At 47.3% G+C, this 14,616-nt stretch overlaps 1 protein-coding gene across 1 annotated transcript in view; it reads left to right on the top strand.

Annotated features, from left to right (window-relative positions):
• The window catches only part of SHH (sonic hedgehog), a 12,546-nt gene extending 7,047 nt beyond the window's left edge, over positions 1–5,499 (top strand). Inside the window, exon 3 of the mRNA XM_014945176.1 lies at positions 2,964–5,499. Within this exon, the coding sequence (XP_014800662.1) occupies positions 2,964–3,670 (707 nt within the window). The 3' untranslated portion in view covers positions 3,671–5,499. The remainder of the gene's footprint in view (positions 1–2,963) is intronic.
• Positions 5,500–14,616: the final 9,117 nt, after the last annotated feature.

Genomic DNA, 14,616 nt, shown 5'->3' with positions numbered 1-14,616 from the left:
AAAAAAAGAGGCCCCGCGAAGCTGTCAGCCCCGCGGTGATATGAAACATCCCTTTCAATAGCCAAGATGGGCTTTAGAGCGCAAGGTGTCCGATTGTGGCGCGCGGTGACCTTAGCCCAAGCGCACCCCTTAATCCACCCCCAGGGGTATTTCATAGGAGAGGAGTAACCCCAAGCTGCTCATTGAGATTCGGCACACACGGGCTCGGGGGCAATATTTGGAGGGTGTCAGGCAGGGTCGTGTGACTGTACCACGCGGGCTGTGAGGGAGCAGGCTTGAATTCCACCCGCTCAGCCTGATTTCAAACTGTCCAAACCTCGTTTCATGACAGAGCATCTTATGAGAAGATTAAACCCCATAAAGCCAGGCAGGAAGATTCTTTATCTAGATCTCTGTTTGCAAAAAGTATGATCCCGGAGACTGGAATGCAAAGAAGAGTTCCCCCAAGGCCTGAATTATTGTCACCAGGACAGAGGAGGGAGAGGCAGGGGTGGTAAAAGGGACATTGATAATGCGCTACAGCAAGTATTTAGAGCAAGCTTCTGCATTTAAAATTCAAATACACATCTTGAGTGCCTTGGAAAAGTGGCTCTGCTGTGCAAATAGTGCTTGGAAGGTCCTGGGTTTTTTGGAGAGTATGTGTGTGAATTGGCACATAGGGTTTCTGCACCTGAACAAATAGGGAGGGGGAGAAAAGGGGGGGAAGAAGCTGGGAAAAAAATGGAAGTGTCCTCTCTTCCAAGAGTGTCTGCATTTATTACATGAATCAGAATGACAATGCTGATCCTTTATTGGATTTTAATTAGAGAACCCAAACAAGCACTGCTCAAAGCAGCAGATTTTCACACCTCTGCCAATTCACTGGCATGTTTGTAGAGCTGCTACACTACTAGATCTATTCATCAAGTCCCTGAATATGCAAACAAAGCTCAAGCCAGACCTTTACCGCCAGCTTGTAGGAAGGTGTAGTTTGCTAGCAGAGGGCTCCACATAAAGCACATAGCTTGTTTGTTGCCATGTCCTCCCTGAAGAGGCCTTGGAGATCTCGCTGCTTCATTTCTGAAGGAGAAGTGATAAAGTCGTTAGCAAATCAATAACGGTCTAATTTTCACCCTTCCTGTCCTTCCTGAGAAAGTCATTAGGAGACACTCTGAGGGTTTATTTAAATCATAAGAGCTTCTTTGCCAGCCACAGAAGCAAAATATAAAATCTGACCACCTTTAGGAGATAAATCACCGGGACTCTAAACTGGTACAGGGAGTAACTGGGAGAAACCAGGGGAGGGCAAGGGAGGCACAAGGAATGTCAACAGCTGTAGCAAAGCACTTGCTACCGTGACATACTGTGGGCTACAGCCCAATATACAGAAAATCAGAGCTTTACAGAGCACCCCAGAGTCCTTCGGTTAAGTTGGAGAAGGGCATCCTGGAGAAGAGCAGAGATCTTCTCCTTTCCCCCCTGCCTGTGGCAGAGCTTCCAGAAAGGGATTTGCAAGAGACATTTAAGTCTCATTGCCATTTCTACTTTCTTTAAGCCTGCATTATTCCTCTTGGGAGCACTGGAAAGCAGCAGCAGAGCCACAGCATCTGGTAGCTAAACTCTGAGTAACTCCAAGAGCAAGAGGAGGTGAAAGAGGGATGCGCTTGGGTCTGGCACAGGCACGGGGCTGCCCAGGGACCATGTGTCCCAAGACAGGGAACAGCATCCTCCTTCCAGTGGGGTGGGAGATGCTTTTCTTTTTTTTCTTTTGGAAAGAGGGGTGAACCAGAGTGCTGGGAATGCCAGATAGTGGTGTTATGGAGGTGACGTGTGTCCCAGCAGCCACTGTGCCAAGCAGGAGGGCAGCAAGGGCTGGGAGGTAGTGTGGGGTGATGCACAGGCTGGTGGAGAGGGGCTTGGGAAATCTCGGCTGTTGCTTTCCAGTGGGGTGATGGGCAAATCCATGTCCTCCTCTGGGTAAAGCCTCCTCCTGCTCTCTGCTGTTTGCTGCCCTTGATGGGCTCCTTAAGTAGGAACTGTGTGGGCACCCCAAGCCTTGTGAGCATGGACACTTGCCTAGAGGAGGAGAAACCTTATGCCAGCAAAACCACTTACCTTTGAAAGCCCGCAAGTTATTTGACATCAGGTGTGAGGTGCAAGGCAAAGAGTATCCAAGTGGGAGCTCTTCCAGAAGAGATTCATAGAATGGCTTGGGTTGGAAGGGACCTTAAAGATCATTTAGTTCCAACCCTCCTGCCATGGGCAGGGACACCTTCCACTAGACCAGGTTGCTCAAAGCCCTGGTCTTGAACACTTGCAGGGACGGGGCATCCACAATTTCTCTGGGCAACCTGTTCCAGTGCCTCACCACCCTCACAGTAAAGAATTTCTTTCTTGTATCTAATCTAAATCTTTCCTCTTTCAGTTTAAAACCATTACCCCTTGTCCTATCGCTACGCTCCCTGATAAAGAGTCCCTCCCCATCTCTCCTGTAGGCCCTTCAGGTGCTGGAAGGCCATTATAGGGTCTCCCTGGAGCCTTCTCTTCTCCAGGCTGAACAACTTCAATTCCCTCAACCTGTCTTAATAGGAGAGGTTCTCCAGCCTTATGATCATCTTTGTGGCCCTGCTCTGGACTCGCTCCAACAGGTCCATGTCCTGGAACAGCTTTTTCGGGGGAAATACTTCATCCCATTTCCTCAATGAGACAAAGGGCCCTCTAACTCCTAACCCAGTGGGAGATACACCAGATGAAATCTGGCAGGAAGAGGGACTCTCAGTTGACCCATTGAGTGTAAACGGGGCAAGTTTGTAGATGGGGATGGAGGAATTTCAGTAGGGAACGAGGCCACATCCTGCACCCATGCTTCTTGGGTGTGTCGGGGCTGCTGGGGAAGTGGTGCATGCCCCCAAACCCCCCATACCCCCATGCCTTGGCCCAGTGGGTGCCCCCTCTAACCCCTCTGTGCCTCTCTCCTTGCACAGAAAACTCGGTGGCGGCCAAATCGGGGGGCTGCTTTCCCGGCTCGGCCACGGTGCACCTGGAGCAAGGCGGTACCAAGCTGGTGAAGGACCTGAGCCCCGGGGACCGGGTGTTGGCGGCCGACGCGGAGGGCCGGCTGCTCTACAGCGACTTCCTCACCTTCCTCGACCGGGAGGACGGCTCCCACAAGCTCTTCTATGTCATCGAGACGCGGCAGCCCCGGGCCCGGCTGTTGCTGACGGCCGCCCACCTCCTCTTCGTGGCCCCCCAACACAACCAGTCGCAGGAGGGGACCCCCAGCAGCCAGGCTCTCTTCGCCAGCCGCGTACGGCCGGGCCAACGGGTCTACGTGTTGGGCGAGGGCGGGCGGCAGCTCCTGCCGGCGGCCGTGCACAGTGTCTCGCTGCGGGAGGAGGCCTCGGGGGCCTACGCCCCGCTCACCGCCCAGGGCACCATCCTCATCAACCGGGTGCTGGCCTCCTGCTACGCCGTCATCGAGGAGCACAGCTGGGCACATTGGGCCTTCGCTCCCTTCCGCCTGCTCCAGGGGATGTTGGCCACCCTCTGCCCCTGGGTAGGGGGAGCCCCGGGGGGTGCCCCCACCTCCCCCGGCATCCACTGGTACTCTCGCCTCCTCTACCGCATCGGCAGCTGGGTGCTGGATAGTGACTCTCTGCACCCGCTGGGCATGGTGGTGCCGTCCAGCTGAGAGCATCCCACATCGCCCCGGCCACCCGCCGGGCTCCGAGGGAGAGACAGAGACACAGAGAGAGAGAGAGAGAGAGAGAGAAAGAAGAAAAAAAAAAGAAAAACAACAAAAAAAAAGAAAAGGAAAACCTAAAAGAAAAAAAAAAAAGGAAAAAAAAATTGCATATTTTTAAAAGAGAGCATGGATTAAGACTTAAAAATAATAATAATAAAATAATAATAATTAAGTAGGACAGTCCAAAGTAGACTTTAAGGGAAACAAAGACCCCGGAAAGTTCTGTTCTGTTTAGTTTATAAATATAAATATATTTTTATTTGTTCTTTTGTTTCGTTGTTTTGTTTGTTGGTTTTTTGTTTGTTTTTTTTTTTTTTTCCTCCTCTCCTGGATATTTATTTCTTTGGTATTTTGAATAGATGTTTTAAATGATATGAACCGGACCTTCAAGAGCCTTAAATAGTTTCTTTGATAATTTATTATCATGTGAACTGTACTCACAGGGAAAAAAATTATTTTGTGAGGCCAAGCAAAACTGCGCAGAGTCTATTTTTCTACATGTCACGTGTGTCCTGACTTTCAGAAAGCAAAATTCTGTACTTTCCCATCTCTCCATTGCATTGCTCCTTCATTTCAGCAAGTCTAAAAAACAAGTAAACAAACAAACACACACAAAAAAAAGACAAACTTCATGGGGGTCCGTAAATTATATTTTTATACACAGAATTGTAAATTAGATTTTTTTGAGAGATCAATACTTAACTGAATCACATTTCGTTTTTTGAAATAGTGTAAAATATGAGAATATATTATTTTAATTTAAATAGTTTCAAATGTAACGTCATTTCCTGTATTGTTTTCCATGTTTTGCTTTGTAAAAACACCATTTGGCCACGTTCATGGAAGTCAAGACTGTTACACAAACTTTTCATTTGCAAAAACCGTAAGAAACTTTGTTATTTTTAACTTAAAAAAAAAATTTATTAGAAAATAATATTTTTTAAAAAGCGCACATGGCAGCAATTCTGTGACGATGGAGACAGTAGTTTGTACAGAGGGGAGAAAAGGATGTTTTGCATTAATAAATTGAGAAATAACTGCTGTAAATTTACTAAAATGTATTTTTGAATATTTTGTAATAGTTTTAATAGTTTTATAGAAATAAAATGTGCCATGCACAGTCTGGTTAGTATATAATAACTAAGAGTTCCTGGTGCATCCCATTTTTTTTTTTTCCCTTTTGCTTATTGATTTAGGAAACATGATGCCTAAAGGAGTGCCCGTTATTTTGTTTAGATGTGTTGCTTATAACTTTTAATTTTGGTACTTTAATTAGGGAAACGAATCCATCACATCCACGCCTAACCTGGAATCTCTTGTACTAACAGTAGAACCTCACTTATTCGCACGAGCGACCGGGAGACGTGGTTTCCCTTCGCTGGAGCCCCGGCTCCCCCTCTGCGCTCAGGCGATGCTCCCCTCTTCCAGCTCCAGCCCTGGCTCCAGGTCCACCTCCTGGTCTGGTCCGGAGAGCACAGACATCTCTTAAAATTGATTTCTGAGGGCGTTAAATCAAGTTTGTCCTTTGAAGCGTGTTAATCTGAAGGCAAGGCGACTGCCTTCACTTTGTGGCAGCACCAGGATTTTAACCAGCTTTAATTTGGGTGCTCGGAAGATGGAAATGATCTTGGGGAGCAACTAGGATTCATGTGGCTGATGCTGGAAGAAGGAGGTCGCCACTGGATTTCACTGGCCACTTTGCCTGAATAAAGATGTGAGGCTTGTGGCTGTGGAGAAAAGAACAAAACATCCTTCGAAAAACAAAAAAAAAAAAAGGCATGAAAAATTGTTGATTTATTCTAAGAGACGTTCTTTAGCTGTAAGAGTCCATCCTGAGCCATCAATGGGTGAACATACTGGAGACATATTTTAGGAGATGAATGGTGGGACCAGTGCTGTATTCCCTGCCCGGTCCCAGCTCCAAGCCCCACTGAGGGCTTGTCCTGGCCGGGTGCTGATGAGTGAGGTTCTGCTGCGCCGTGTGCTCCTCCCCGGAGGGTTTCCAGGATCCCTTTAAAAATTTCGCAAAACATTGTGTGTGCGTGTGTGTGCGCGTCTGCGACAGGACCGAGCCGGAAGGGAGCTTTCCTTGAATGTCTTCTCACCTTTTCTTCAGTTTCCATTACTCATCGGTCTAGGACATTCATCCATCGGGCAACCCCTTGCTCCAGAGATGCAGCCACGTCCTCCACCGAGATGCATGGCAGCTCCAGGTGGCCTCCAAGGATGTCCCTGCCTGGAGCCACCTCTGGAGAGTGTAGACCACGCTCTTCCGCTCTCAAAGCCTGGGAGATTCCAGAGTGGTGCCAGAAGCTGGTGGCTGAGCCCTGGGGCATGAGCACTCCACGTCAAGCCCTATGGATGGATGTGGTCTCTCCTTCCTGGAAGCTTCTAGTCCCAGGCTACCTCCAAGCTCCAAAGCCTGGTCATGGTGAGACATCAGTACGACCTCTGGCATGCTGCAGCACCCGTGTGAACCACTGGGATGGGAACCAAGCCACCCTAATGCCCACACAGTGTGGAGCACCGTGGGGGACTGTGGATTGCCTGATGGGTTCCAGGCACCTGCTGCCCAGCCTGGCTTGGACTCTGTTGCCTCCATGTCTTCGGGGTCTGCTGGTGTATTGGGGGCTGAAAATGCAGCTGGTTTGTGGCACTTAAAAATGTAATCATGGAACAAGTGAGTCTCTGCAGTAAAAGTTTGGCCTTTGTACGGTGGTGTCTGGGCATCTGAGCTCTCTTACCCCTGTCCCTGAACAGCAGCTGGCATTTTGTAAAGCTTTTATGGTCAAAAAATGACCATGTCAGAGCCTACCTTCTCCAGAGGTTGGGCGGTAGAGGTGTTTAGAGGTGTCAGTGATAGAATTTAAGACACTGGCTTGGGGGCTTTGGTCTATCTGGTAGCTGAGACGAAAACAATCTGTTAGACCAGAGCCCATGCTTGTGTCAGGGTAGGGTACACGCCCCAGTAGGGACCATACCAGACATTGCCATGTTAAATATTCATCGAAAGGCCCAGGCGAGCTCAGAGCTTTGCGGTGTGAGAGAAGCTGAGATGCTGTCTTATAATATGATCAACCCATTTTGCCAAGCAAAGAGATGCTGTGCCATGTTCTCCATCGCACGTATTTCCAGTGACTGCAAGCCTCCCTCTCACCATGTATTTATTACATCTCTTCCTTCGGCACCTCACGTCCGGATCACCCCTCTGTGGTATGCATTAGAAGTGCTTCGTTAGATGGACCGATCCAACCTATAGCTACAGCTCTCGTATGAAGGATGTACTGTCATAACATTGTGCAAAACGTCTAGGAAATGTCACCGTCCATTTTCAGGGTCTGAGTATGGCAATAGTTTGTATAAAATGTACACATAGTGGTGGCTACAGAATAGTTTATGACTAAATACATATCTATTACTGTTAAAATAATGTATAAGAATGTACTTGAAGCTATTATCCTTGTGCTCTGTTGTCTGAATAATTAAAGAAATTACAGAGACTTCCTGAAATGTCTGTTATGTGACAGCATTCCTCTCACACACTCTCAGCTCCGTGGTTTTTACCCCAGTGACACTGAAACGAGTTGCAGGGAGCCCGGTGCTTGGTCCCTTGGGATTTGGCATGGGAGCCTTCAAACATGGCAGGAATTGTGCCTGGGCCACTTCATGGGATGGTGTCAACCTCCCTCTTCTCCCACCTAGAGCCACGTAGACAGTCTAGCATTTACCTGCGAAATATCGCGTGGCTCTGCAAAGCCAACTCATTTGGCAGGGTTTTGTGAGGAGACAGAGATGCCCTGAAGGTCAGTACACCAGTGGCTGCCTGTCCTCCCAGCATCCCCCATCCAAGCCAACGTGAGAAGTGACCCCAGTGAGACTGGGGCTAGCTCGTGTTTATCCCACTGGTCTTTCACACGGTGCCCCGGTGCCGGGACACCAGGTAACCCAGCTGAAGGGAAGCTTGGATAACCCAGTGAAAAGAGGATCACTGTGCAACTAAAATCCAAGCCAAGCACTGGAGTAAGCCAGGTTTTTCACAGCCGTGTTGTGCCAGGTAGCCGTGCTGTGCCCCAGCCAGCAGCTCTTTGTGCCCTCACATCCGAAAGTTTGCTTAGCTATATCTTCTCATACACGTATGTACATATATGTATGCATATATAATACTATTAGCCCTATATTAAGAGCTCAGCATATCCTACCAGGCTATAAATATGTTTACATTGGCCCTCCTGAGCATTTCACATCATGCCGAGGTTGAGCAGGCGATGTAAATCAGCCCAGTTGGGCGATAATTGGGCAGCAGATTTGCAGCTCCAGTACAACATCTATTTCAATTACAGGGGGAAGGAAACCAGAAAGAGCATTTTATTTTACTCATTACTGCAAGCCATAAGGGACCACTAGATTTCCTAAGCTTTTGAAATTCTCTCTTCAGCAGTTTCTGCCTTAAAACTAGTGCAAACTTTACAGAGAAAAAAAAAAAAAAGGTCAATTTTCCATGTACAGAACATTTCCAGAGCTTTCAATGGAGCGGTGTTAATGCAATCCTTGGGCTACAGAGGCTGTAAGGGAAAAATCATCTTTAAAAACTGTGTCTTTACAAGTGATGGGATTGTCTAAGATTTTGATGGGAGTAGGATGAGGCTCACAAGCACTGTTTATGCTGAGATTGTTAAATAGAATTTTTAATACTTTGCATTTGGGGTGTCTAGGTTTACATATTTAATTAGTTTTGGTTTTCAGGACTGAAAAGAAGCGAGCAAATCCAGGCAATATGAGTTTAATAATCCTGTCATGGTTCCAGTAAAATCAAGAGCGGCATCCAGAGCTGATCTGGGTGCACAGGGAGTTGTGTTGTCACCTTAAAGCCTAGTGAAGGACCCTGTATAACTTTTTTTCCTTCCATTTTTAAGTGAGAGCAAGCCAGCTCTTCGGACAAATACTGCTGCAAATCAGGAGTGAAACCATGAGGTCAGGAAATCTGTTTGGGGTAAAAATATTTGTTTTGATGTCCTGTGACCTACATGTGAAATAAATATTAGATTTGCTCAGTTTGGTGTAAACAAATGTCCGTTCATATTACCCAGGAGGAGAGGTGACAAGGGATGCTCTCTGTGGCGTGACCGCAGAGGGTCCCTTGGCCACCAAACCCGCATCTGGCTGCTGCCCAAGGGCAGGAGGGCTGGGACGTGGGCAGGGGAGCAGGGACACTGTGGGGGCACCCTGTGCTTTGTGTGGCTCTGCCCAGCTTGCTCAGCTCTGGGGATGACACGGGGAACCCTTCCTCACCCCATCGCTGGGGCAATGCTTCTCTGGACCAGCTCTCTGGGACACCGTGATGTCTCCCTTGAAAAGAGGATGTGCTCACAGGAAAAATATACTTGGGAATGCTGTATCGTTCCAAGTCTTGAGTCTTTTGATGGCATTCGCTGCAAAGGAACGGATGATAAATCTGTATGTAATTACAGCAACATCCTTTTGGTATCATCACACACAAAGCACTATGTCACAGACCTGCCATAGGGTTTCACTGGGTGGAAATCCATTTTACAAGAAGGGTATAGAGCAGGCTTTGGCCAGTTTGAGGCATTAAAATACCTTTTCTTCAAACAGGTTAGGCTGGAAGGGGGCTCTTGTGGTCCCGAGTCCAACTCTAGCCCATACTGGGCCAGCTTAGGGCTTGCTGCTGTGGGCAGTCTTCTGTAAGGTGCCACACATCTCCAAGGATGGAGAGCCACCACCCCTCTGGGTAACTGGTATTGTTAAATAAGCTGTCATTTTGCCTAAATATTGCAGTATTGTGTTTCATCTACCAAGAATCTCCCTTTGTATTCTCTTTGTATTTCTTCCGGGGGGAAAGACACCCAAGAGTTAAAACAAGATGAGTTTTAAGAAATCCCAGGTTCCGAATCTGGGACGTTCAGAGGTCTGCTGAGCTCTGCTTCTGCTCCTGCAGTTCACACCGAGCAGAGACAGCCAAAACGTTACTCGCCCAGCTAACCTCTCCTCTGTAACTCAGGCCCATCCTGTTTTCTACAGCAGTGAGAACTGTTTTTAATTATTAGACTGTGATGAATGCAAATAAATATTAGTCTAGGGATTGCTCACGAACAATTCTCTCGGAATAGTCACTGGCTTGGTGTAAGCTTTGTTGCCTTTGCCAAATGATGCCCTTTCTACTCTGCAAAGTTTTTCTAGAAACAGAAGCATAATAAACGTACAGTATCAAACAAGTCTGTTCTGGCACAGCATTTGTATGAATAACCATTTTGTGCTAAAGCCGGTGGAAGCTACGGGGTTCACAGGCATCAGAAAGTCCAACTGCCATTCAAATATTTGCAAATAATGAATCATGTGATCCCACAAATAACAACAAACCAACCTGGTTGCTTTCATTGAGGAAAATGATTATGAATCACTGTGTACTGTGGGCTCAATCCAGCAACCACCAGCGTCAAAGGGAGTCTTTCCACAACTTCAAACAGGCAGGGAGCTGAGCTGTGTTTGCTCAGCTTTACCTGGTGTATCCCTCGCTTTCATATTGCATGATTAAATAATAGAATTTATCAGGCAAGCAGGAATTTCCTAGAGCAGCCAAGAGTGGGCAAATGTCACCTCCTGACTGCATATGTGCAGCTCCCACTGATGTCAGTAGGGTTATGTATGGGCAAAATGAGGTCAGGCTGTGTTGTCCTACTTTAGGTGCCCTGTGGTATTACACTCAATTAAGTTTTGTCTCCCAGGACGCAGCCTCCCTCCCACTTAAGTCACCAGGAACTTTGTCACTACACAACAGTGCAGGAGAAGGTATGAAATACTCGTCTTTGATCTAGAGTGCAATAAGGTTTAACTCGTGTACTCAGGAGCACGTAGCTGCACTTTGAAAAGAGGGGCTAAGTTCAGCAGGAGAAAAAAAATAAAATCTATGAAATCCCAAAGTGGGGCATCTTCAGGACAAGGTATCAGTTTTGCAAGCTCACTCACAGCCTTGCAGGGAATGGTGGCCTCAGCAAGACCTTCTTCCCAAGGCAGCAGGGCATCTTCCCTGCCCTCTGCCAACAGCTCCCCACAATCCCTTCCAGAAAGATCCTGAATATCGTGGGCAATACTTTTTAGGGAGCGCAGGAGAATCAGCCACATCTTCTGTGTGGGTCACCACACGCTAGACTACTTTGAAAATATTAACCACTGGTTATGAATTGAAACTATAAATAGCCGTAGGAATGCCAGCTGAAGGAGAAAGCAGTAAAAACTCAGTACAAATGAGTTGCCAGAACGATGCTGTGCTTTGGGTGAACCGGGTTTGGTCCTTACTGCTTTGATGGGGTTTCTTCTGATTTCGAGCAAGTAACTTGTTGTCTCTCTGCCTTCATCAGAGATGTGCAGAAAAACATCTCTGAGGGTAATTTTCTGTGGTCTCTGTGGTCTACATGATGAGAAATACTGTGATTCAGATACCATCTACTGCCTGTGTGTCACTCTGAGGGATCCCCTCTGTGCGTACATGGTGAAACCCAAGGACAATCCAGAACATTTGCATGGCAGCCTATTTGAAAGCCTTCTTATTTATATACTGGTTAACAATTTGTGTTTAATTTTAAAATCTCTCACAGCTCCCAGTCTTAGACATCTTCATATATAAAATCAGTTTCCTATGGTGTATATCACTTCAGCCCCCTGTTTTTTGCAGAAGCTCCTCATGGGGTGCTAGGTTACATTTGGGGCATCCTTGACTTGTTCAGGTGTCCCGGTGTGGGGAGCATATTGACTTCCCATAGCTCTGCAGAGTGATAGAGCTCTGGGCATTGACATATTTGCCCCTCTCTGTGTCCATGCTGGTGTAAGCCCAGTGTAGTCCAAAGCCAGAGATTTCTTTGGGGCTGGTCCTCAGCTGTGGGACGAGCTCAGGACTTCAGAGCAGCCACAAACCTCAGCACCTCTGTTTCCAAGAGTGAGGCACACTTGTTCAGCCTTGCCTGCGTTGGTATAAACACCATGCACGTATAGCGTAGTTAATTAAAACTATTCCCACTCAATTTTCCCCTGGGGGAAGGAAGGGAGAATAGATACATGCTCATGGGAGAGGTGCTCATCGCGTTGCTTCACATGTTCTGGAGGGGGACACGCAGCACTGCGGGGATGAAAAGCCTTGGAGGGCTGAGGGAGCACCACGGAGTGCCTGGAGAGCTGGAGAGAGCTCCCTTACTCTGTGTTCTGTCAAAGGGAAGAAGTGATGTGTTTCTAGGAGACAAAGCAAGAGACCAAGACCATCCTCTCTCCAAGGCAAGGAGGCTTGGATGGAGGCTTGCTATGCCACCCACCCAATGCTGACATTGCTCAGGATTTTTGGGGATCTCAGGAACCTCCCATCCTCCAAAGGGCAGGTTTTGGGCAACTCATGGAGAGGACAGGAGAAGCAGTAAGCAGCTGGGTGTGGGGATGACACAGCCGGGTCTGTGCACTAGTGCTTGGTCTCCATGACTCAGTCCTGACGCCAGGAGCTGTCCTGGGCGTCAGACACAGAACAAGAACAGCCTACAGCTCTGCTGCCTGCTGCTCCCCGACTTACGCACGGAGACACCGGGGAGTCGCTCAGGCCTTTACTCTGTGGTGTGTGGATGTGAACGTGCTTGTTCACGGAAAGTGAGTGCCCTGGTCTGTGCAACCAACACTGAGACACGCAGGGCTGGTTTCCATCATTCATAGAATCATAGAATGGTTAGAGTTGGAAGAGACCTTAAAGATGATTGAGTTCCAAGCCTCCTGCCCTGGGCAGGGACACCTCCCACAGGACCAGGTTGCTCAAAGCCTCATCCAGCCTGGTTTTGAACACTTCCAGGGATGGGGCATCCACAACTTCCCTGGGCAACCTGTTCCAGTGTCTCACCACCCTCATAGTAAAAAATTTCTTACTGTTATCTAATCTAAATCTGTTCTCTTCCAATTTAAAACCGCTGTCCCCTGTCCTGTCACTACACTTCCTGACAAAGAGTCCCTCTCCAGCTGTTCTGTAGGCTTCCTTCAGATGTTGAAAGGCTGCTATAAGGTCTTCCCAGAGCCTTCTCTTCTCCCGGCTGAACAACCCCAGCTGTCTCAGCCTGTCCTCGTAGGAGAGGTGCTCCATCCCTCTCATCATCACTGGGAGAGGCTTGGTTCCCAAGCACAAGGGCAGGCATCCTCTGTACTGAGCATGGGACATGGGACAAGCCCTTCTGAAGCATTTTCATTTTGAATTGGCTCTGCTGCCCCGCTTTTGTCAGCGCTGAGCAGCTTGGCACTGAGCTGGTGGTGCCAGCTGCCCCACCACCACCATGGGAGGGATGCAGCCAGTACCCACCAGAACATGAGGCTCTTGTGTTTCATCAGGTCCCCTGGGGCCTTCCGGCAGGTGTTGAACATTACCAGGTGCAGAAAAAATGTTGAAGTTTTGTGGGACCTCACTGGTGGGCCCTGGATTATGCTGCAGCAGTTTGTGGCAGAAGCTGATGTAAACACAGCAAGAAGGACCTAGGCACCACCAAGGGATTGCCACCTCCCTGGGCAAGAACCTGGACGTCCAAGGGGGCTTTGCTTTTCCCAAAACAGGAATAAACCTGGGGCTCAGGAGCTTTAGATCCCACAACAAGAGGAGCCAGCAGGGTAGGGCCCAAGTGAGCCCAGATGTCCAAAATGAAAAAAAAAGTTGAATTTCATGCTATAGGTTCCCAAGGGGGCAAATTATCACTTTACAAATGTAAAAGAAGTCAAGTTTGGGCTCCTGTTGGAGGTACTCTTTGCAGCAGGAAAATGTTTCGCCTGATCATGAGGTGTTCAGTTTTAGGATTTTTTTCTCTCGTTGAGGAAGTGTCTGCGCTTCGGTTATCAACCCAAGCTGAGAATGAAACATTCCTAAATATTATTTCACCTTTGGGTATAACAGTATAACCAGCAAAATTATAATATCTTCTTGCAGTTTTATGCAGCGGAGCTATTCTTTTCCTCTTTATAGGGATCCTGACAGGACAGAAGTATTTATTGAGAGATAAATAATGACATCTGTTATCAAGAATATCAAATCCAGTGGAAGCTGTTTCATATTAAAAAAGAAACTCGGGGCCAAATTTCCTCTTGATGAATACAGGCACAGTTTTATAAACTTCTTTAAAGTTTCACTCTTTACACCAGAATAAAATTCAGCCCAAGGAGCTTATATAAACAAGTACTACACACATGTGCAAAAAGAGTTTGCTTTTAAAAAATGTCTCCCCGGAAAAAAAGAAAGAAGAAAACAGCAACAAGACCTTTTAGGATTTGTTCCTTTAGGTGGAATCAAAGTGACCTCTAGTGATTCCCCGTTAACCGTGCAGCTCGGCAGCCGCCAGCACAGAGCACGAGTGGTGCAATGGTACCACGCTCTCTCATCTGCTACAAATGCAATCGATACCTGATTAAAGCTAAATCATAGCAATTAACGACTGTTACAGTGACCATTCCTACAATTCAAGTATAAAATAATTTCCCAAACTCTCCCCTTCTCTTATCGTGAAAGTCGCACACTGTTAAAAGAAGAGGATTGTTTTTATTAGCCCATTAAAAAAAAGCAACACAATGAATTTATTAGTAACTTATCATCCATGTGTCTTCTGGCACTGCTGACGTGCTGTTCTTTGGGAATAGACAGGATAGGAAGTGCGCTAGATTTGTGATTTAACTCGTTTGTTCCTATTTTCTGGAACAATCACAGGCTTATCGCAAAATTATTACCAGTTGTGCCATAAGCATGGAGTGCTCCTGCAGGGCTAAGCCATACCCATCCCTGGGTTCAACCGAGCTGGACAACAGGAGAGAGATTTTCACCTCTACAAGGTCATCTTCTTCCTCCCAAACTATCAAGTTTAAAAAAAAAAAAAAAA

The sequence above is a fragment of the Calidris pugnax genome, unplaced genomic scaffold, assembly GCF_001431845.1.
Source record: "Calidris pugnax isolate Ruff unplaced genomic scaffold, ASM143184v1 scaffold54, whole genome shotgun sequence".
NCBI lineage: Eukaryota > Metazoa > Chordata > Aves > Charadriiformes > Scolopacidae > Calidris > Calidris pugnax.
Note: the sequence above shows the minus strand (reverse complement) of the source record. Positions and strands in the feature narration are given on the sequence as shown.